Raw genomic sequence first — 22,256 nt, forward strand, 5'->3', positions numbered from 1 at the left:
AAAAAGTTAATTATAGATATACAATACACACCCCAATCTCAATAGACAATGTCTTTTAAACTTGAAATGGGTTAACAAACCTAAAAGAAAATTTAAATAGCGCAATTTTTTAGGAGGAAGTTCATCTTCCTTTAACTGTAAAGTGATTCTTAATATATGTGTGTATACATATGTGTGCCTCTATAAAGAATATGTGCACACATAAATTAAACAACTTAAAAATCATTTTCATTGTAAATATATTTTCTGTTCACTCATTGTAATGTTCCTACACTCCTATGCATAACAGGGATTAAATATGTTAACAAAACAGATATTCGGTGAATGTAAAGCAGAAAGAATTCAGGAGAACTTGGCAGAAATCTACACCCTTTATTATTAAATTCCTTCCCAAATCAATTGTTCCTTCGACATCATCAAAGATCGATGTAAGCACTTGCTGGTAGCAACCTGAGTTGGATACCTTGTCAGAGTCTATGAGCACAGAGTTCCTAGGCTTTTCTGTGATGTAAAGATATTCGTGTAAGTCCCCACTGTGCATTGCAACACTCCCTTTCCTCTCCTTCATTGCTTCATCATCCTGTTGACCTCTCTATCTCCCTGCTGTCCTGCTGACAGGAACACCTGCATGGTCCAGCAGCAGGATTGAACCTCGTGTGCTTTGGTTTTTGCTCAGATCCATCCTCACTGCTGGGCATCACTTGGGAGGCACCTGGACCTCTGGTCTTTCACAAAATATCACCCCCAGGCTCTGGTAGCTCGGGCACTGCTGGCAGTTTGGTCCTTGCCAGCACAGAGGTGTATGCAGGGGAACTGCCCAAGATGGACCCAGCTGCCCTTGCGGGGAGTTGTGGTCCAGATCTCTCTCCAGAACTTGAGGTAGTTACTTTAAAAGCAGCTTGGTGTGCCATGGGAGCTGCTGTCATACTTTGATGACAACGTAACTGTATACAAGTGCACTACTGAAAACATTCCTGCCTCTACTGATAGTTTAATTGGTGGCATTTACTTAATTGTGTATGTTCTCTTTTAGTGGAAATAAACCTAGCATTATGCAACTGAGGATTTTTCCAGGGAGTCGCTCAAGGCTGCTGCGGTAGGAGAGCCCACCTGAGTCAGCCAACAACTTCCAGTTGTTCGAGCTGCTGTTTGCTGTCTGTTGCTATGGTGAAGTGATGGCTCAAAACTGATACCAAAAAGGAAACGATATTTTCTGAACAGATTTATAAGAAGAAAAAAAAAACACATAGGGGAAAGAGAGGTCATGGGAAAGAGTGGGTGAAGCTTAAAGGACTTTGAGGGCTTTCCTGAGCCAATGTTTCTCCTTTGCTTTTTAACTGAAGGTCCACCCAACCCTTTGAAGACAATCCAAGAATCCACCTGTGCAGTGTCACCCTGGTGGGGTTTTTTTATAACCAATTTAATATTCTCCTAAACTGTAAATACTTTCAACTTCACATTCTTCCCTTGCTTTTTGGAAGTTTACATGCATATAGGCAATGTATTAATGTCCTAGCTTTACAGTCAGTTTTTCAGATCTCATGTCCCAACAGTGTAGTGCAGATCACAGATCAAGAAACCTGCTTTACTCTCCACTTTGCAGGACCTATATTTCTAAAAATTAGATTTTTAACCCCTCCTAAAGCCCTGTTGTGCTGGCAGCATGTTTCCCCACCTGGCCAGAATCACCCAATGCTTTCCTTGTTTTCTTACAGCCAGACCTTCAACCTACTTCAGATGCCAGCTGGAGCAGCTGGACTGTGCAATGCAACCCCGCAGCTGATTGCCCAGCAGCCTGACCAGGCAGGGAAGAGACCGAGCTCCTGTGGAGAGAACTTGTTCCTCCTCTCTAGCCAAGGATTTTGTATGTCACTCCCTGTCTCACAGTGACACTGGCGTTTGGAGACAGGCAGCTGGTCTTGAAAAATTACAAACCGTGGCCAGACCCAAAGCTTCATTCAGAAATCCGTTGTGGGACAGCATAGCACCAAGATTATGCTTCTTGAAGAACATTCTCCTCTCTCACATATCTGCATGAGTGGTTTTAGTGCATCATCTCATCTGTATGCCGGGTGCTGTTTGGAAGTGTGGTCAGTGGCAGGATGGCCAAAGAGGAAAGGATGCACACTGGAGTTCAGATATTGCTGAGTGGGGGGTGTGGGTGTGGAGTGGGGGCAGGGGCAGGTATTCATGGGTTTGGAAACAGTTATTTGGTGATCTGAAAGCAACTCTCCTTATAGCAAGATTTCAGGACTGTGAAATAAGTATCCAGTGCAGCTTTCTTGTCCCAGTGCCAGACTCTCTGATTGCTTCGGTTAGTGGCACATCAGTGGTGTCTGAACTACACTTTACCTGCATCATCACTGGCTTCTCTCTAATGTGGGGTCATGCTTCCTTTTATATCCAGCCCTTTGCTGGACTGCTCTTGGGTTGTAATTGCATTGGATTCTTAATAGAGTTTCTTGGTCTGCTGTCACAGCGTGATTGCAAGAACTTGTGTTGCATTGAATGTGGTCTTGATTACTTGCCAATTAAAGTGCAAGGGAAACACTTACAATCTTCTCCTTTAAAATTACATCTAGATTCCATCTCCTCTGAAGGCTATGTGAAACTTGCAGAGATTGTTTCCAGTTGTCCTGTCTTCCCACTTTTAAGTCTTTGGCTTGGTGAGGTAGGTAGATAAATGCGCTTTTTTTTATTTTTTTCATTCATTAAATACCTTTTTCTTTTGTGTGTGTGATTCTTTGCATTGAAAATGGAAGCAGAAAGGCTCTCTGAAGTTGAGTGTTGCTCACTGCTCTTACACCAGGTCGTTTGGGGTTTACAAGGTTTGGGATAGTGCATCTCTAAAAAGAAGATACGTGAAAACAGATGGTCTTGTGGTAGCTGAGCAAGGAAGGAGATGCCTGAAGAAAGTGTGTTGTGGCAGGAAGGATGTGTTAGATGAGGGAGCAGAGACGAGCCAGGAATGTAAGGAGGCAGTGTGCAGGGGGCACTTGATTTCCAGGAGCCTGGTAGCGTAGGAGGTGCTGTACTGCGGTGGCAAATCTCATGGAGCAGGTGTGCAGGGGCAAACTGCCTGCCTGCCACCCCCTGGGCAGCCTGGCAGCGTGTGCTGGGAGCGAGCCAGGGCCGAGGTGTGAAGGGAAGCAAAAACAGGGAGAGGAGAAAGGAAGGAAAAAGCCAAGAGGAATGTGGACAAGATGACAAGATGCAGGGGGAGCCCACCTGTGAAGGTAACAGTGAGTTTCTGTTTATCTTGCCTGTGGTTATACTGCAAGGAGGTTTTGAACTGCTGCCTAGCATGGCTGTCAATTATTTTAACTTGTATTTCTCACCTCAGTCCCCATGAAGTGCATTTGACAATAATTAATTTTGCGTGTGCAACTGGGAGTGTATCCTACTCCTGCAGAGGTGTCAGCTTAATGGGATATGGCTACAGGGGATAACAGTCTGTGCCACCCCACTGGGGAATCTGGGGGGTCACATGCTCATCTGGACTAATATTTAAATTGTTGGAATATTAGGTTTCCCATAGTTGAATTGGTACCAGATTAACCTGTCTCTCTGAACTTACATGCTGCCAAGCTCCTTAAACAGCATTGCTAATTTTATTTTCTACTTTCAGCATGTATTTAAGATAACTCTTTTTGTTTCATAGGTTAAAGAGGAAATATTCTAACTGGCTGAGATCCCAGTGAGCAATTACAAATATTTTATTATAGTTACGGGATTTGGAATTCAGCCTCAGGCCGTGGGCATCAGAAAATCCATGTGTGGAAATCCCACATGTTGTAAGACTAGGAGTGTTTTGTACAGAGGGATTCCTCCTCATCTTGCTGAAGTCAAACTCTTCATCTAAAAATAAAAAGCCCAGCTCTCGGACTTGTAAATCAAACCTCTGCAAAGAGTTTTTGACTATACCAGTTAGAGAAGGGTTAATTGAGCCTCTTCATCTCCATTGCATGTTAACACAGAAGGTCAGTGGTGGGAGAAGCTAGGTCCACACTGAAGGCTTTTGAAACAGCCCCCTAACTAGCCTAATGAATATGCTGGTGAGATGAACAGGTCATTTAACACTTTTCATGTCGCTATTGTCCATCCAACCTTAAATGTCAACTCTGTCACTCTGATAGGCTGGTTCTGCTTAAAAAGGTTTCCTGGCTTTGTTAGATTCCTCAGAGGGATTTCCCCCCCTCCCTTATTCCTAATTGCTGGCAGAACCCTACGGATGTATTTATATCAGCCTTTTCATTCGGGTCAAGTCTTCACTAGAGAATTTTGCCAGTGGGTACAGGTTGTGAAGAGATATGATGTGGATAGAAGTGGAAGCGCCAAATGCAGTTGTAATTATCCTGGTGGAACTGCAACTCAGCGACCACAACGGAATGACTGGCTTTGCTGAGGGCAGGATGGTTTGATACCTCTGATGAAGTGCTGGGATTGCTGTGTCCAACACTAGGAATGTTTCACAGGGCTGGTGAGCAGGAGCTCAGCTGTCTGTGAACCCCCCAAGTCCACTGGGGTGCCATCCTCGAGGCAGGGCTGGGAATGGGGCTGGTGGAGTGCACCTTCTGCTGGCACCTGCCTTGGAGCTCAACCCTCGTGACAGAGTGGGTATCCCCTTCTCTGGTGTTTCTGCCAGGGCTGTGAGCACATCTTTAGTGTGGTGATGTTGAATGTTCAGGTTGCTTGAAAAAACACCTCATGTGAACCAAGTTGCATGCGTTGGTAGAACTGAATATTTTTCACAAATGTTTTCCTGAACTTCCTCACTCTGTGAAACAGCAAGCGTGTGTCTTTTGGGGAGACTTAATTTTTTTCTGTGACCCATGGTGTTCTGTTGTCTAGAAGGCCTCAGAAAATTACTTATCTCAGGAGGACAGCAGGCAGATGGTCCCAGGCTCTCCTGTGAGATTTCTTGTCTCCTGTACTCCTTGCCTTGAATGAGCTCCCCCCACATACCCCCCAGTGGCATGGTCAGGAGCACAACAGCACGGGTAATTCTGATTTAACCACACAGTCATGGGCTCAACATATTCCGAAGGGGGGTAAAGAGCAAAGGGACTGATGCTGTGTTGGTATCCAATACCTCATTGCAGCTATCTGCAGACTTTCTTGGCTTTCTGATACCTGCGTCAGCTGACGGATAAAAAGGTGGAAATTCAGGTATCAGCACTGGAAAATAAAGGCTAATTGGGTGAAATAGCATATCTCCAAGTGTGTATGCTAGAGACCAGAGGAGCTTATGTGGCTATTGCCAGTAAAGCTGCCAAATCCGAGTCCAAGAAGCTCCTTTGTAAGGAAACTGCTTTGACAACGCACTGTGTATTTAAACTGCCCCTCCAGAATGGGAGCCAGGTAACTTTTATTCCCCTTGGAAATTTGTGTGTTTGGGAAGCTTTTCAGCATGATAGCTCATTTTGAGCATATCATTGCATTGAAGGCAATCCAATTCACTGAGATGCTTTACAGTTTCAATGTGTGAATTCACACCAGCCTCCTCCTAGCTAGTTGGTGATTCTGCCCATGATGAAGATAGCCAACAGAACAAGCACAACATGCTCTGCCCAATATTGGACAAGCCCAGTAAGAACATCCCTTCAAGGCATTCACTGTCTCACTGATGGGAATGAGATGGTGGAGGTACCTTGTGATGAGCTGTGGATGAGCTGTGGAGCTGATCAGTGGTGGGAAGGATGTAGTTTCCCTACTACACCCATAGAAGAGTGTTCCACAAAAATCAGTTATGGCTCTGGTCCTTTTCAGCACTTTTGTTTCTGAACAGCTTAAGTACATGGTGGGCCTTAATTTGCTGGACCTCTGGCACAACAGGAGCTGGACACAGCTGTGAGAAGGCCAATCCCACCAAGCTGTCACTAGTGTTCAGGTGAGATCTGGCTGTTGGCTGAAGGATAGGTGAACTTACTCTAGACCTCAGGCAATTACGGGGAGCAGAAGGCGGCGTTTCATTGCAGATGACTTTCCTGAATTTAAAGTATATTTATGTAGTCTGTTGACTTGTTAGAGAACTCAGTGACTCCAGAGTTTTTCACAGCAGCCTCCCTGTTCCATCATCTCCAGCAAAAGAGAAGATATTGTTCCATCTAGGCAGGTAATGGTGTGGTCTCAGGTGTTTGCAGCTCTGCCATTTCCCAGACAGCACCAACAAGATGTACGTGGCCCAGAAGCCTTCCGTGTTTGGCAGCTCTAGCTGAGACTGGTCTTTGCAATCAATCTTCTCAGCAGCAAGCTACTGTAAGTATTGGGAGATGTCTCTTTGCTATGGGACCTTGAACCACATTTTATGCCTCAGTTCTTTTATTCAAGATATTGCCTGGCCTGGGTCCCTGCTGTGGGAGGCAGGGTATGGCTGACGGTTGCTTAAAAACATAGCATGTGTTTGCAAAATAAATCCTACCTGGTGGGAATCAGGTCAGAACTTTCTGAAAGGAAGGTCCAGAACTCTTCATTGAGCTCTCCTAGCATCACTGAAAACCTTGCTGCCTGCTGTGCCAAAAGCCAGGCCTCTTAAAATTTCTTTTGGTTTTGGTTTTCTTTTCATGCTTCCTAAACAAAAAAACCCAAACAACCCCACGAAAAGTTGCCAAACCTACACTTGGGAGTGTGTCCCTGCTCCTGGCTCTATCCTTTTGCACACTCCTTTCCCTTAGCTCTGGTACTCATCTGAGTCCTTGGTGCACTGGTTCAGGCCACTAATCCAGCAGAAAACTAACCTAGCAAAAAAACAGGTAGAATTTTGGGCTTTGTTTACTTTTTGTCGGGTTGGTGAGCTGCCTTGTCTCCCAGAGGGGCCAGGTGAGGACCCAGAGCTGAGCTGTGAGAGGCAGAGGGACTGCATGGCCTGGAAGATGTTACAGCAGAGGGTTGTATTTGCTCAGCCAACTTTCTAGGCTGTTTTCTTGGTGCACGGCAGGAAGGCGCCCGATGCAGGGGCCAGGTGCAATGTGTGGGGCAGAGGCCACTGCAGGAGAATTTCGGCAGTGGCAGTTCTGGGGGCGAGTCGAAACTTTCCCTATGGGGGTTATGTTCACCCATTTGCTACTCAGCCCTCCTCTGCTTTCAAAAGCATGCTGCGAGTGCTAGGATAAAACCTTCAACCCAGCTGTCTCTCAGCTACCAAAATATCTCCTTTGCCCCTTGACCAGCTGTCAAAACTTTCCTGGCCTTCCTAGAACAAGCGTCTTGGGGAATGTTTCTCTTGGCCAGTGAGAAATCGGAGGGATGCTCTGGAGATGACTAGCAGGACTGCATATTCGATGCCCAGTGCCTGTCCTAAGCCAGCTCCTAAACAGCTATCCATCACCTTGGTAATGCTTCCTGCTTGGTGTTCTCTGTAGGATGAAATTGTGGTTCAAGGAAGAAAGTATTTCAGAATAAAAAAATTGTGCAACTCAGGAGCCAAGGAAAAAAAAGCCTTAATTATTCAACTAGTTTAGAACACTTGAAAGTATCCCTAAAAATAGGTGAGAGGGAGGTTTGTCAGCTACAAAGAGATTATCCTGCAGTAGTATTGCTTGTCTTATTTTATGATGATGCTACAGAATACAGTCCCTCAGGTAGCATCATTAATGTTTATGAATGAACCCCTTGTTTTATGTTTTTGGTTTTAGAAAGTAGAAATAGGGCAAGAGGCTAATAAGACTGGTTTTACCATATATGCTTTGGAAAGCCCAAGGACACGGGTACAAGGTCTCCATAAGCATATGGATAACAATTGGATTTTTGGCGCTTGCTAGACTGGCTGAGATGTACCCTAAGGGAGAAATCCAGCCAGGACTGTGGCTAAAATCTTGGGTGAAATTCTGCACACTTCCCAGTGGATCTGTCAGCAGGAGGTTGGCACTCTGTGTTTCATCAGTCGTTTTGTTTTGATCTCTTCCGGCAAAGGCAACCTGTGACCATATGTTGTTATAGCCATAAGCACTTCCACAGGGCAGTATCTGGTAAACCCTGCTGCCTGACAGCGTCTCAGCCCAGGGTGGAGGCTTCTTTTCACTATCTGTTCTTTAAAGAGGGCAACTGTTTCTTCTGGCTATCATAATAGTGCGGCAGTTACGCCCAGCCCATAACAGTATGGGGTGGTTTCTGAGTCTTACCACTCCATCCTTAAAAATAACAGCTCTTTTTTCCGAGCCAACCAACAGTTGTGGTCAGCCACTAATACCAGTTTAACCATTTGGCAGCTGCCCTATAGGAAATAGCTCTTTCAAGAGAGCCAAAGGAGCCTGTGGCCCCAAAGCCGCGCTGGGCTGGTTTCAGTCAGCAGAGCGTGTTTACGGATTTCCTTGTGTGCAACCAGCCTCTTTAATAACAACCAAATCCTGGAAAGTTAATACCAAACAAATTGTGGAAGTATGTTAGAAAGAGTAACTCAAGTTGATCCTTTCGGCGTTTTATTTCCTGAACGAGCGGGCAAAGCTCCGTTCCTCCCCACCAACGTGCAGTTTCTCGCTCTGTAGTTCCTTTTCCATCCATCGCGTGTTGGGACTGTCAGCAGAGTTTACTTTGGGCTCAGTTCCCTCCCTGCTACGCGCAGAGTACCAGCCGGCTCTACAAACAGCGCGCTGCGACTGGAACCGCCCCTTACACGGCTTTAGGGCAGAAATCAGCAATAAAGGGTCAGTGCTACTGTCGCACGGGGTGCTGCCCCAAATCCCTGTGGCTCCGCTGCACTGGCTGCGGGGCTGACTCTCCGGCGGGGCAGCGGCGTGCGCGGCGGGTGAAGCCCCCCGGGGGTCCCGCTGCGGTCCGGGGGTCCCGCAGGGGGGGAATGGAGGCGGGATCCCCGCGCCGAACTCTCCGCGCCCGCCGCGATCCCCTTTTTTTCCTTCCCCCCGGCGGGCGCTTCGTTTTGAATGAATGACTTCACCCGCGCCCGCCAACCGCCGCGCGGCCGCGCTTAATATTCATGAGGCGCCGCGCCAATGAGCGGGCGAGGAGGTTGTTTTAAACGGCAGAGCCCCGCAGCCAATCAGGCCGCTCTCGTAGGCAGCCAACGCGAGGCTGAGCCGCGCCGAGCCCCGCGTCGTGCCCTGCGCTCCGCTCCTGTCCACACTACCGCGAACAATACAGGTACGTGCAGCCCCGCCGCAACTTTTCGGGGGGCGGCTGCCCCCTGCCCGCCCCGCCCTGCCCCCGCGCCTTCGCCCCCTCTGCCCTGCCTTGGCCCCAGCCTGCTTTTTTTTTTTTTTTTCCGCTTTTTTGCCCCCCTTTTTTTTTTTTTAATCGTGTTTTCCGTTTCTTCCGTCCTCTTGAGTTTTGGTTTTTTTTTTTTTTTTTAATCGGAAAAAAAAAATCGGGGAAAATCACCCAAAACTTTGTTTCTCCCCCCCACTCCCCGCCGCCTCTCTCACGCGGGGATCGGCGGTGCCGGGGCAGATGCTGCGCGCAGCTGGCGGGGCGGTGGGCAGCGGGCGAGGCGCAGCCTTTGCCCCCCGTCCTCTTCCCCTGCCCCGCCGAGAGCTTCCCCCGCCGCGGAGGGGCCACCTGCCCCCCGGTGCAGCCCCGTAGCTCCGCGCCGGGCTCCCGTGCCGCCGAGAGTAATATGGCTGGTGCAGCAACTACACCGGGACTAACTCCTCTTCTCCCCCGCATGGGCAGGGATTTTTCTCTGCCGCCTCCTAATGTCGCACGGCAAAACGCGCGGCGCCCTCGGCTTTTATGTGCCCCCTTCCCCGGGTGGGCTCGGTGGGGCTGGCGGCGGTGGGAAAGTTGTCGGCCGTGCGCAGTGCCGTGCCCGCTGTTTATTCTGCATTAATATGGCTGTCGCTTTAGCATCTGACAGGGATAAACCCTGCGCGCTGCGCCCGGCGGTCCCGGCCAGGCAGTTTTTTTCTCGCCGCCGACGCCTCCAAACTCCCCCGATCCCTTCGCTTCTGCCTCCGCTGCTCTTCCCCCACCCGGGAAGGTGTCTTTGGTGGGGCTGCGCCCGCGGCGGGGCCCCGCATCGCCTTCTCCCCGCGCCGCGCCGCCCGTGCTGTGGGCATTAATATGGCTGGCGCTGGAGAGCCCCGGCGAAGGGAAGAAAGACGTGTGAGCGGCACGGCGATAGGGAGGGGGGTCGCGGCGGGGAAAATCTCCTTCCCGGCGCCCCGCCGGGGGCTCAAACCTTTCGCTTTCGCCCCGGCTCCTCTCCCCCCACCTCCTCGTGCCCTCGGACGGGCGCCCGGGGGCCGCCCCGGGGCTCCCCGCACTCTTTTTCTGGCGGCGCGGAGGAGCGTAGCGGCGGCGGTAATGGCTGCACGGGAGCCTTTGTTAGAGAGCGCTGCGCTAGGCAGGGGCCGGGGGGGGGGGGCTCCCGCCCGCGCCCCGGCCCCGCCGCCCCCGTCGCCCGCCGGGGGGCCAGCGGGGAGCCCCTTCGCGGCGGGGGCGGCGTTTTGGCGGGGCCGGCGGCCGGGGGCGGCGGGCGCGGGGGGCCGAGCGCGGCGGAGGGGGAGCGCGGCTTTGTTCGGCGGCGCGGCGGCGGCGGCGCCGGGAGAAGCCATCTTAGCGAGCGGGGCCGGCCCTGGGCGCGGAGCGCGGCCGCCGCCGCCGCTCCCGCTGCCGCTCGCCCCGGCCGCCCGGGGCCGGCCCGGCGCCCCGCGCCCCCGGCCGCCGCCCGGCCCCCCGCCGCCCCCCGCCCGTCGCCCCGCCGCATTTCAGGGGCACTTTCTTTCATCAGGAGGCGTTTCACAAAATGGAAGATGAATTATTGGCGTCTGGCGGAGCCGCCGCTTGCCCCCGCCGGCCCCGGCCCCGCCGCAGGTGCCCGCGCCCCGCGCCGCGGAGCGCGGCCGCCGCCGTGACCTTGGGGGGGCGCGGGTGCGGGAAGGGGCGCGGAGCGGGGCCGGGCCGGGCCGGCGCGACCGCCGCGGGCCGCTCGCCCCTAACTTCGCCCCCAACTCCGCTCCCCTGCCCCGCTCCGCGCCCCGGCCCCCGGTACCGCGGGTTTTCCGCTCCCCGCGGGGGCAGCCTGGCATCCCGGCAGCGGCCGGGACGGGCAGGGAGCCTCGCAGCTACTTGTGCTGCACCTGGGGGGGTTAATGGGCGCAATTAAATATTAACGTTGTGCTAATAAAAGTTGAATTTTCAAACGCCTGGGAAGCTGTAAATAGGAAATATTGTTGCGGGATTATTATTTTTTTTTTTTTTTAATAAAAGGGGAAAAAATTAATGCGGAAGCGGGGAAAGAAATAGAGCCCAAAAGTTAGCATCATCCTCTCGGTGACTTGCTGATCGCATCTTTGCGCTGACCACTATGCCTGGAGCATGTGTCACTTGGTGGAGCAAGAGCAAGCACTGCTCACCTCGCAGGGCTCCACGGGGTCCCATCGTGGTTAAAGTCAGCCTTTATTTGCGCCCTTTTTTATATATGAAAGGTTATTGCACTTTTATGGGGCGAGTAATCTGTCCTACCTTCCTACCTGAGCAGCAGCTGCTAACATGCGAGCTCCAGCTCTTGAACGGATAAGTCACAGCCTGGCACTGTGCACACCCAGTGTGGTAGCCAACTAAAACAAATATTTTATATTAGTTCATATATAAGGCTTAATAGGTAGAAGTATGTATATTTAATAGGCTGCCTCCAGTCTTTTGGACATGATGTAAATATATATTAATGTAAAATTTAAATCCAGTGACTGGTTTCTCTTGGCTTGTCTGCAACCCAAGTGTCAAGGAAGAATAATTTAAGTCTCTGTATTGGGAATGGTAAGAGGTGTCTGGGGGAAGAAAGGCCTGTGTTACTGATGGGACATAATGTCAGGAGAAGGTGGTGTGTATATATAAATATGTGCACACCATATATGTATATATATATAGGTGTATGCATTCATCCATATGTCATTCACTTGTTATTTTTTCCTCCTCTTCTCTGCAGAGTCAAGATGGCTAAAGGTGATCCGAAGAAGCCTAAGGGCAAGATGTCTGCCTATGCCTTCTTTGTGCAGACATGCCGTGAGGAACATAAGAAAAAGAACCCAGAGGTTCCAGTCAACTTTGCAGAGTTTTCCAAGAAGTGCTCAGAGAGGTGGAAGGTACCTTAATTTGTGGCTTCCTCAAGGGATAACTTCTTACAGTATCTGCTAGGATGACGTGTGTGTGTCTGAACACCAAGGGAGCTGGTGCTGTTTTGGTCTGTGAGCCGTTCTTGGCAAGCTGTCCTGGCCATTGATTGCGTGTTGCTGATGCCTGTAGCACTTGTGAAGGTTTCAGCCTGGTATATCTGCTCACTTAGGTGCTTCCACTACAGTCTGGCCTTTTTTCCTCTTCCCAGGCAATGCCCTTTAGCAGTTACCACCTTCTAGACATGTGTCCCGAAGAAGACTCTGGCTGTTCTTGTTCCATTCCCTTTGCTTCCCTCTTACTAAGTATTCTAGTAGTGTCTGTGATTCCTGGTACAGGACCTTCGTCCCCAAGGTGGTCCAGTTAGAAAACAAACAGATTCTGAAACTCCCGTATTGAGTTGGTATGTGTTGGCTTGTTTACATAAAGTTTGCCAGCTATTGAACAGTTGGGTAATCACAGGTTTGGTGTCTTGTTTTTGGGGGTTTTTTTTAGACCATGTCAAGCAAGGAAAAGGCTAAATTTGATGAAATGGCAAAGGCTGATAAGGTACGATATGATAGAGAAATGAAGGACTATGGACCAGCTAAGGGTGGCAAGAAGAAGAAGGACCCCAATGCCCCAAAGCGACCACCGTAAGTAACTTTGAGGCTCTAAATGCACAAGTATTTTCGTTCATTTTCACAGTCTGTGTGTAACACAGGTTTCCACGAAGGAAGTAGATGGGGTCATAGTGTTGGTGTAGCAGGATTGGTAGGGATACTGTCCTGTAGACCTTTTAGGCAGCCTGTAATCTTGAGCATGCAGAGCACTAAGAGTAGTTGTCAATACTTGATACTGTCAAACTCATAGTTATGGAAGACATGGAAGTGACTGTAACATAATGAACCTTGTGTATCTAAGATGAAATTGGGTGGGGGGATACACAACACTTAATTAAAAAGAGCATTGAGTGAAGGCTGCAGATCTGGGCCTCAGTAAAATTGAAACATGTTTGGGTTTGTGTTTCATTTTATAAATAAAAATAAAGTTTCTACTGAGTGTGTGAGTGCACGTTTGAGTGTTGTGGATCAGGGATGGAGGAAGGGAGTGTTCCCCGGGCATGCTGCTGCAATGCTGACTGTCCTCTCGTGTTTCTCCCCAAGGTCTGGCTTCTTCCTCTTCTGTTCAGAGTTCCGCCCCAAGATCAAGTCCTCAAACCCTGGCATATCCATTGGGGATGTAGCGAAGAAACTGGGTGAAATGTGGAACAACCTCAGTGATGCGGAAAAGCAGCCTTATAATAATAAGGCAGCTAAACTGAAGGAGAAGTACGAGAAGGTAAGTCTAGGTGTCACTTGTGCCTCCTCTGTACCGGCTCTTGCATTGATGTGTTTCTGTAATGTAGACCCAGCTCGGGTGGCCCCAGCACAGTGAGCACCTCCAGCTTACAACCCTGTTCTCATCGTGCTGCGCAGCCAAGCTTTGCGTAGGTTGGGGCAGAGCAGGATAGAGAGCCACAGGCGGATTCTAGCGAGGAGGGAGAGCTTTGCCCAGTGATGCACAGTGTTGCTCCAGCAAAGGGTTTGCTGTGCTCTTACAGGAACTTTGTCCCATTATCAGGAAACTTTTAAGAGAGGCTGGGTTCTCATCTCCTCTTCAAAGAAATAACCATAAAACGCAGGGTTCCCAGCCTCCATCATCCGTGGGCAGTTGAGCACCCTGAGGTGTCAGCACACCTGTGTACTCCAGTGCTGGCTGTCTCCCCTCTGGGGGTGCAGCTCTGGAAGGCCAGTCCCTTTTATATAAACACCTGCTGCTGTACAAATGCTCTGTATGTTTGCTGCTTAGAGCAAATTAAGACATCCCCTTGACTTTGCAGGATGTTGCAGACTACAAGTCTAAAGGAAAGTTTGATGGCGCAAAGGGAGCAGCAACCAAAGCTGCTCGGAAAAAGGTAGAGGAAGAAGATGAAGAGGAGGAGGAGGATGAAGAAGAGGAGGATGAAGATGATGATGATGAATAAAACTGTACAATACTTGTCTCCATGTGAATACCATAGAGTAGGGGAAACACCATAAATGAAGCACCTCTTATTCGAGATGGTGTCTCTTGCCCGTATTAGGCTTAATTAAAAAAAAAATTTGGATTCCGATCGCGTTGTAGTTTCTAAAAGTGCTCTAGAAATTGTAACTGGTTTACATGAAGTGGCCATGGGTGTAGTGAGCACCCTGAAACTGTATCAAAGTTGTACATATTTCCAAACGTTTTTAAAATGAAAAGGCGCTCTAGTGTTCTCCTAACTCTGTGCACTTTGCTGTTGGTGTAACAAAGCATTTAAAAATGTTTCAAGCATTTTTTTAATTTGTAAGGTGGTGTTACTATATGGTTATTGGCTAGAAAATCCTGGGTTATAAACTGTACATATCTATAGTTTGTAAAAACTAGACAGATTCTTGTGGTACATGCTTAGAGTTATGATGCCTTAGAGGAGCAGTGATTACTTGGAAAGGCTGTACGTTCCCCGGGGTGCCATGGCCCAAAGCATGCACTGTGAGGGTAGATCTATTTACACTACAGTGGGCGTCCATTTAGCTTAAAGTTGTCTTTCTGTATATAGTGAAATAGCATTCTGCTGCCATTCTTAGTTGTGGAAGGGGGTTCAGCTGGCATGAGAAGTGTATGGATTTTTTTAGTTAAGTGCGGTAGTTTTTAAACTGAAACTGTAGACACCTCTTCATCGTCAACTAAGTGAAGAGCCAGTGCAGCAACTGAAGTTCAAAAACACTCTGTACTTAAACGAATTTGCAACGTTCTGTTTTTTTTGTATGTTTAGAATGCTGAAATGTTTTTGAAGCAAAATAAACAGTATTACATTTTTAAAACTGTTCTTGACAACATTTTAAATTTCTGGTTTTAAAAAAGGATCTTAACAACAGCAAGAGGTTCATTTTGAAGTCTGTGGCATCCCTCAGGGCTGGTGACATAGGAAACATTCTGACTCAAGGATTAAAAAAAAAAAAAAAATTAATAAAAAAATGGTGGCCAGCCAAAACTGGCTGAATTGAAAGAGATGGCTGCTCCAGCTAATATGCAATCGTAACTGTTTATGGCTGAGTGGCATAAGATGCTATGCAAGTTTGAACTTTATTACTTGAACTTGGGAGCCTAAATGAACATTCATGACGTAATTGTTTGTTTGTGTGTGTATATAGCAGCATTCAGAGATGCAGAGAAAGGTAGGTGGCTAGGAATGAGGCTGACACCATGGAATAAGTATAAAAGCATAGTTTGGATTTTTTTTCAGTTGTGTTGGGTAAATTTATAGCCCAAATGCATTGCTGTACATATTAAAATGTGCCTTTTTTGTCCTGTGTTAAACTGTTTCAGACTTGTGGTTTTTTCTAGCCTCTTGATTCGTGGCAGGAGCCAGGCGCCTACCCTAACTCCCTGCTGAAGTAGGAGCGTGGCGCAGGTACTTAGTCTGTGTCCTTTCTCGAACAACGCAAGTTTTAGCAGGAATTGGGTGCTGTGAGGTGGGTTGGGGCAGCTTGGCATGTCTTCCCCCCTTTGTTGACCAACTGGCTGTGTTGAAGTCTTACCTTCTTTCCAAATCCGAGCTGAGGATGTTTTGCAGCCCTTGAAAGCAAAAGGTAACGCCTGGTCTCTAACTGGTGACTCTAATCTCATTTTTCCTTAGCACGGAAATGGCACCAACTGGGAAAACTACAGCACTCCCTCTCTACCCCTGAATTTCTCCCTTGTGCTGGCTGTAGCTAGTAGTTGGTGTTTGCTTGGCAGAGAGGAGGAGGAGATGGGGTGTGCCAGGGTACTCGGATAAATAGCAGGTTAAAGCTGTGGGCTGCTGTGTTCAGCTGATTTAGGAGTCCAGGGTAACTCAGGGGTGTAAATGGTGGGTATGGGCTGCTGCCACTGCTGCTTTGGAGCCAAGCTGTAGATTAATGAGGGCCAGGCTTACAGGCAGTAACTACTTAGAATGTGGTTAAAACTTCTTTGTTGCCTAATTGGGTAGCACATCTGGCTTCCTCTGACTTCTCAGCAACCCTACCATAACTTAACAACAACAGCTTGGCAAAAGTCTGATCTAGTGTTGAGATGAACTGAAACCTGAAAGCGAAACTTTCAGGATGGAGCAAGCTAATAAACTTTCATGAAACATAGCAACATGTAGCAACTTTTATTTTTAAGGCAAAGTTACAGTTTGATCACTTAGAAATACTTTTATAGTTGCTTAATTATGCTAATTTTTAGTGTCTTTAATGCACAAAAAAAACCCAAGTGTGAAATTTGCCCCTATTTTATGGGCAGTTGCATTTTAAAAGCCTCAATAAAGCTGCATCTGGAAAAGAAATAGGTACTTTTGTATTTGCTACCCTTTCTGCATGTCTTCTGATGCAAGGGAGAAGGCAACTGGAGATTCCAGCACGTGGAAATTTGATGGGGAAGTGGTGGAGTAGAATAAAAAAGTGATGGCATCAGTTCAGGAGCTCTAATACTGTTTCTATTGTCTAGTTGGCAAAATCTCCCCTTAGCCACATATGGGAATTAGTGTAGATCACTGCTGTGCAAATCGAGCTTGGCTTTGAATTAACTGCTAGTGAGCTGAGCCCCTATTGATAGTATTAGCAAATGAGGACTAGAGCTGACACCTCTTTGTCTTTGTTATATTGGAAATCTATTGAGTTGCAGAGCTTGATTAAGGTCTTGGGCCTTACAGTACACTGCCTATTGCTGCTCTGCACACACGTAAAATAAGGCATGCCTCGGGAATGCTGTTCAATACAGCGCTAGTGCAGGACTCCAGGGACTCAAGTTTGGGTATTGCAGATGTGATGTTTCTTTCCCCAATACTCTGCTGTTGATAAATACCACAGTGTGGATTTATATAAATAACACAGTTCCACCCCCCCCACTGTTCTCTATTCTGAGATGTCATCTCAAATATTGGGAACTGCTTAATTTTACCCAGCTCCGGTTTTTTTTGATAGAACACCCTCCAAATGCTCTTCCTCTGCTTTGAAATGGTTGTGATGTTTCAGAGCAGACAGTTCTGCTTTGAGCTGCTGCACAGCTCACACTTCTAGTTTGACTTTAGTCCCAAGCCAAGCAGAGTAAATATGTCTCTTATTAACTCCACAATATGTAGAGATGGGTAATAATAAAATAGATTTGGGCAAAGGGAGGGGAGGGATGAAAAGAGACTCTTCCTTGCTTGACTTTGACAGAGCTAGCTTGAGAGTGCCAGCGTTTCCAAAATGTGATGTGTTGCATCCCCCTGTGCCTGCTGAAGTTGGGCTGAGGTGGGGACTGTGGGGGACTAAGGGGCTTGGTTAAGAAAAAGGGAGTGTCCTGGTTCTGCAGCTGTTAAAACCCCGCTCCCTGCTCTGGGGAGGCAGAGGGTGGCTTGGCTGGGCGGGATGGTCCCTCCGGATGCCTAAACCAGTGGCAGAGGTGTGAGAGGTCTTGCTCAAGAGAAAGTGTCTGAGGGTGTTGTGGGGCAGAGACAGCACTGACCCGTGTCATGCAGGTCATTTCCCATGGTTGGTGCTGTTTGATTTGCACTCAGGCCCGTGTGTACTTTTGAGAACACAGTTGCTACCAAAATGCACCACGTCCCTCTGAAATCAAACCAGCTGGGGAGTGAGAGGATGAAGAGGGCTGCTGAGCTGTGCTGTGCAGGGCAGAGCCTGCCTCTGCTGAAAATGAGCCCCGGAGTCCTAGCACTACTCAGGGAGGCAGAGGATACGGCTTGGTACCCTGTGTATTCCAAAATTCAGTTGAGACATGGTAAATGTCTGGTATGAGCCAAATGTGAGCACTTAGACTGGGGGGGGGGCTGAATTGGGGGAGTCCCCCTGAGGGTCTGGGGGTCACTCTCCACAAGCAGGCACAAGGAAAGCCACGTTGCAGGATGGTTTCCTACTGCTGTGTCGGTACCCTAACGCATCTGTGGGGAAGCAGTGCATTAATTTTTCTATAATAAAAATTAATTAAAAATCCTACTCCAAATGCATATTGAATCAATTAGCAGTGAACGTCTGCAGCTCTAATGGAGGTCCATAGGAAGGTGAGAGTCTGCTTTGGGGATAGGGCTGGGGATACAGGCAGAGTGAAAACCTCTCTCTTATCTGCTCCCTTTGAACAGCTGATTTTTAGGTAGTTTTATTCACTCCTAATAAACCCTGCAGGAACAGCAGTGAGGTGCAAGGGCTTCTGTTGGCTCTGGGTCAGGCGGTGGCAGGTGAATGGCTTTTCACTTCCAGCCTCCAGCACAATTCTGGCAGCTGCCTCAAGTTTGTTTTCCCTCTGCTCACTCAAGCTGTTGCTTCCCAGGCAGAGGAACATCCCCTAAGTAAGCCCTCTTCTGCTGCAGGTTTTGGGAAGCTTGGATGAGGAGGAGCAGCTGAGATGGGAAGTCCCCACTGGGGTGAGAGCAGGAAGCTGCATTTCTGGCCAAGCTTCCTGATGAGCCCCACACTCCCCTCTCTGAATATTCACCCGAGCTGGCTTTCCTCTAAAGGATAACGGGAGGAACTGTGACAAGTGGCATATTTATTTCTTTCTACTAGGGCTGCACCACATTTTAATGCAATAAACTGAATTGCAAATCACAGCAGCACTGCAAACACAGTGTGCTGGAGACCCTGTTAGGAAGCTGTTGCTCTTTAAATGTGTGTCAGCTTGCAGTGGGGAAGGGAGCAAATAACCAGCATGCCTGAGGGGAGGGTTCATCCCCTATGAGGTATCTTTGTCCCTTTCTGGCAGGCTGGGCTCCAGTGGGAGTGTGATGTGTGCTTGCCCGTGCTTGGGCAGCATTTGGCAAAGCACTTTGCAAACATCTCATCCTTCCAATAGGTCTGATCTGTACGTGGTAAAGCAGTATGTGGATGAGGGGGAGTGTTCCTTGGCTGTGCTAACAGTCTTGATTGGAGTTGTCTGCTGCTAAGAGCTCTTCCCTGAGCACCCTCCTGCACCTGGATCCCTAAATTAGGCAGGAGGAAGCAGCACAGCCCTGGTGGAGCTGACAGCAATGTATTCTGAGTGGTGAGTACCTCCTTCTCTTGTTCCTGGATGTGGCATGTCCTCACAGAAACATTGTGAAGTGGCTAAACCAGGGCTAGTCTTTTATGGAGCAGGGATGGTAGGTGACCCTTCCAGAAGTGGAGAGCCTGAATGTTGAGCAGCAAGCTGGTGCTGTGGTGGAGCTAAGACCTTTGGAGGCTGGGATGGATAAAAGCAAATCTTTGTCTTGTTGAGATGAAAATGCATTAACTGTGGTAAAGGGATGTCTGTCCTGTGTGCCCTGACACGGTTGACATTTTGTCCCTGGCTGAATCCAGCAGCCAGGAAAACCACAGCTGGGAACCAAGCCTTGCTGTGGGGCTGGGCGTTCTGATGGTATTTGTGGTTGACTTTTGAGCCCATGAGTTGCTTTTTCTTCCCAGCCCGTCCCCTTTGCAAAGCCCCTTCAGGTATTTCAAGTCAGAAAAATGCTCTTTTTTAAAATATTAATCAAACATGGCCTGGCTTTGTTGTTGTAAGAGCTTATTGCTTGTAAGTGTTTTTAACTGCTGCTTTGTGAAGCTTAAAATTTGCCTTATTTAGTTTAGAAAATTAATACCCGTAGCAGGATGAAGTGGTTTGAGGGATTGCTTGAGACAAATGCCTCTTGTCTGCTGCTAATGACTGTGTGATTGCTCTTTTACTGTATGTTACCTGGGATGTACCAGCAGTAATTAATGGTCCTGCAAAAGAGACTTGAGAAAAGTGTAAGCGGGGACAATTTGGTCTCCAGTTTTCTTACAAAATGTGTTGGTGGAGTTTTGTTTGCTTTAGCTTTGTAGCTCAGACTGGGGTTCTTCCCTGGACTTGCCTTCTGCAGTTATTTAAGGTAGCTGCTACCTGCAGCTGCTAGCCAAGGTTCCTCCCCAGTAGCAGGGAGAGCAGAAGGAAACTTGCTGGGTTTTCTGTGGCTTTATTTCATTGCTTCATATAGTAACTTAGTTTTTGTAAACTGCTGGGAAGTTTTTCAAAGCAAGCTCAAAGATCAAGGTGTTGTGTTAAAAGTCTTAGAAGAGAACCCTTTCTTTGAAGGGTTTGTCTGAAAGTAGACTAAAACGTGACCAAATAGAATCATTGAATGGTTTGGGTTGGAAGGGACTTTAAAGATCATCTCATTCCAACCCCCCACCATGGGCAGGGACACCTTCCACTAAACCTGGTTTCATAGACCTCCTGGCTTTTAAAGATCCTATTCTTCACCTGTTTAATTTCCTCCTCACCTCCCATTCCCTGCCCAGCTCTCCCTCATTCCAGTGCAGCAGCCGTGCTCAGTACATCCAACCCAGTGGCTTATTTGAGGTGGTGTAATTTACACCCAGGTTTTGGGAGCAGACTGGCTGGTGTTTTCCCAGTAGTTGGATCACTTAGGGAAGATCTTCAGCTATCGTGGGCTGTTGCTCTGTGCCAGCTCAGACACCCACTGGTGCTATTCCCCTGAGATTTTTGTGCTCACAGCACCATCGGGGTGAGGGTGGAGGTTACAGGGGTGCAGGAGCTGCTGCTCCAGGAGTGTGCTGGACCAGCCGGCACGTGTGGGGTTGAACGGTTGTGATGGAGGTGGGAAATGGGAGCAGGAGGCAGCTGAGGGGTGCGGGTCTCCAGGTCTTGAGCAGACGGCATCCAGCCCACAGGGTCTCTCTCTGTGTCGGGGACCATATGGTGCAGTATTTCACAGCCGGCCCTGTGTGATAAGGTTCGGCAGCGAGTATAGATGAAAGGGAAGGGGTGGTCCCAGAAATGTTTGCTGCTGCTTGTGCTTGGGTCTCTCGTGGAGATGGTGACTGCCAATGAAATAGGTTAGGTTATGCCACAGCTGGGCTGGACACACCTTCTCATGGCAGGGACAGGAATGGGCTGCTGTGGGGTGAGATAAGGTGTTAGTTAATGTGTCAGTGGGAAGCACCTTCATATATATCCTCATCCTGCCAAACCTGAGGTTCCTGCCCATCAGAGGCACTTTGGTAGGGTCTCTTCCCCATTTACCTCTTTCCAGGCCGTGCTTGGTTAGTGGGGCTGTGCCAGAGCAGGTGGCAGAGCCACACGATGAGAGCCTCTCCTAGCACAGAGCTGCAGATCTTTGTGATTTGGAAGTGGGATTGCCTCCAGCCCCAGAACCCCAGGGGAGTGAGAGCCTCCCTCTTGCTAGGAGTGCTTGGGCAACCCCATGGGGAGGGTCCTGACAAGGGCTCAGGATGCCCATGGTGGGAGATGGGATCCTGCCAGAGGAGCTGCCGGTTTGCTAGAAACCTCCTAAATATGGACATGATTATTTTTATTTATTTCTTTGCTTGCTCTGGAATCTTTGCATTTTTCCCTTAATCCTAGAGGAAAATCAGCAGTGCCCTGCATGCATGTGACATGGCTGTGCACAAACTCCTTTTGTGACTTCTTTCATGGGAGAGAAACATATTCAGGAAAAGCAAGGCCCTAACAACAGGAATCAAGTGTTTCTAAATATGGACATCCCTTTTTGGACTAAAAAGTCTTTTTTGTACCATGCATATTTCCCCTGTTAATCATTTCCTTTTGTTCCTTGCAAACTTGGGTCCTCCAATGTTATAGAAGGAATTATAGCCTCTCTGTTTGTAAACTTTCCTTTATGATCCATGAACTGCCTTGCATGTTGGACGGATTTCTCTTTAATGTGGTTGGAAAGGCCAGCACTCTGGTTACTCACCCTTGGCTTTCCCTTTTTTTTAAAAAACAGTCATATTTGGCCTCAGCCCATCTCGAAATATTGGGGATTTTACAGGCCATTGAGCTTTGCCTGGTCCTATTCACTGCTTTTGTATTGCACTAATTGGCTTGATAAAGAAGGGCCTGGGCTCTGTGAGGCGCTTCTCCTCCAAGGTGAAATGTGAGATGGAGGGGGAAATATTCAGATGTTCACTAGCAGTTATGCTCGCTGGATAATCTGAATGCATCAGAAATGAGCTAGAGCTCAGACAAAGTAGAGGATTAGGAGTCTGAGATGGGCGAGCGGGTGGACATCTGGAAGCCTGCTGTTTAGCTCGTCTGCTGGGGTGGGTTGTGTCTTCAGTATATGGGTTATAGGCACCGAAAATGAACAGCAAGCTGGGATCTCTGTGGATATATTCCAAAATAACAATTTCTGTTGTTATTTACGG

General features: G+C 48.4%; 1 protein-coding gene across 2 annotated transcripts; it reads left to right on the plus strand.

The window, feature by feature from the left end:
• The first annotated feature begins 8,962 nt into the window (after nt 1-8,962).
• Nucleotides 8,963-15,105, plus strand: HMGB3 (high mobility group box 3). 2 transcript variants are annotated; one of them, XM_051787624.1, is made up of 5 exons: nt 8,963-9,096; nt 11,882-12,038; nt 12,562-12,701; nt 13,212-13,386; nt 13,928-15,105. In XM_051787624.1, exons 2-5 carry the CDS (start codon nt 11,889-11,891, stop codon nt 14,069-14,071), a joined length of 609 nt encoding a protein of 202 aa, XP_051643584.1. In that variant the 5' UTR covers nt 8,963-9,096; nt 11,882-11,888; the 3' UTR covers nt 14,072-15,105. The 2 variants fall into 2 exon arrangements, with proteins under 2 accessions (XP_051643584.1, XP_051643574.1); XM_051787614.1 differs by lacking the exon at nt 8,963-9,096 and adding an exon at nt 10,646-10,767.
• The last annotated feature ends 7,151 nt before the right edge of the window (nt 15,106-22,256 follow it).

Source organism: Manacus candei, unplaced genomic scaffold (genome assembly GCF_025592945.1).
Source record: "Manacus candei isolate 608988 ecotype Guabito, Panama unplaced genomic scaffold, ASM2559294v1 h1tg000003l, whole genome shotgun sequence".
Classification (NCBI taxonomy): domain Eukaryota; kingdom Metazoa; phylum Chordata; class Aves; order Passeriformes; family Pipridae; genus Manacus; species Manacus candei.